General features: G+C 72.8%; 1 protein-coding gene across 1 annotated transcript in view; it reads left to right on the top strand.

Moving 5' to 3' along the window:
• Nucleotides 1-1,091, top strand: part of MTMR14 (myotubularin related protein 14) — a gene marked incomplete at its 3' end in the record, with an annotated part of 56,630 nt that extends 55,539 nt beyond the window's left edge. The window contains exons 28-30 of the mRNA XM_019504598.1: nt 153-256; nt 477-658; nt 963-1,091. Of these exons, the coding sequence (XP_019360143.1) occupies nt 153-256; nt 477-658; nt 963-1,091 (415 nt within the window). The remainder of the gene's footprint in view (nt 1-152; nt 257-476; nt 659-962) is intronic.
• Nucleotides 1,092-1,093: the final 2 nt, after the last annotated feature.

The raw sequence follows: 1,093 nt of genomic DNA, 5'->3' as shown, positions 1-1,093 counted from the left end.
ACCCCGGCTTCCTGCTGCCCCCGTGCTACGAGCGCGCCCTCAGCCGCGTGCCCGCGGGCCTGGGGGCCGAGCAGGACTCCCCAGGGCCGCAGGAAGCCGGGGTGTCTCGGCGAGGAGACACCCCGGGCGCGGCAGCAGAGTAGGGGAAGGAGGGGGCTGGCAGGGGTAGAAGCCTGTGGGGGGCCGGGGCTAGACTCTCCCCCCCACAGGACACAGCTGAATTTCACGGTCGCCATCGATTTCACGGCCTCCAACGGTGAGTGCAGCGCGGCGGGGCAGCCTGGCTGCTGCGGGGGCGGGCGGGCTCCACGTCTGTCCCCGTCCGTCCGTCCGTCCGTCCGTGGGTCCGGGGATGCCCTGGTGCAGGGCGGGGTGCGACCCCGACACGGGCCCTGGGGCTGCCCCTAACCGGGGTGGGGGCCGTGGGTGAGGCGGGGGCAGGCTGCCCGGGCTGAGGGGCCACGCGGTGCCGGCAGGGATCCCGTCGCAACCCACGTCCCTGCACTACATGAGCCCGTACCAGCTGAGCGCCTACGCCATGGCGCTGAAGGCCGTCGGGGAGATCATCCAGGACTACGACAGTGACAAGCTCTTCCCCGCCTACGGCTTCGGCGCCAAGGTGCCCCCGGACGGCAGGATCTCCCACCAGTTCCCCCTGGTACGAGCCGCGACGGCGGGGGCCCTGTCGGGCGGGGAGGGGCCGGGCCTGTCCCCCGCGTCCTCCCGCCGGCTCCGCGGCGAATCCCAGGGGGAGGAGGCGCTTCTGGACACGGGCACCGGGGACAGCCTGCGCCTGGCGCCGGTCCAGACGCCCACGTGCGCCCGTCCCTGGGGCTGCCACTGCACCTGTGCAGCCGCGTGCGTGGAGCCCCCCGCACGCGCGTGCGAGGCGTGCATGTGCATGTGCATGTGCATGTGCATGTGCACGTGCGCACGCAGCTCCATGCCGTCCGCCCTGGCAGAACAACAACCCCGAGGACCCGAACTGCGTGGGCATCGAGGGCGTGCTGGAGGCGTACTTCCAGAGCCTGCGCACCGTGCAGCTCTACGGGCCCACCAACTTCGCCCCCGTCATCAACCAGGTGGCGCGGTG

The sequence above is a fragment of the Gavialis gangeticus genome, unplaced genomic scaffold (genome assembly GCF_001723915.1).
Source record: "Gavialis gangeticus isolate Ggan-Ray unplaced genomic scaffold, GavGan_comp1, whole genome shotgun sequence".
In the NCBI taxonomy this organism is placed as follows: domain Eukaryota; kingdom Metazoa; phylum Chordata; order Crocodylia; family Gavialidae; genus Gavialis; species Gavialis gangeticus.
Note: the sequence above shows the minus strand (reverse complement) of the source record. Positions and strands in the feature narration are given on the sequence as shown.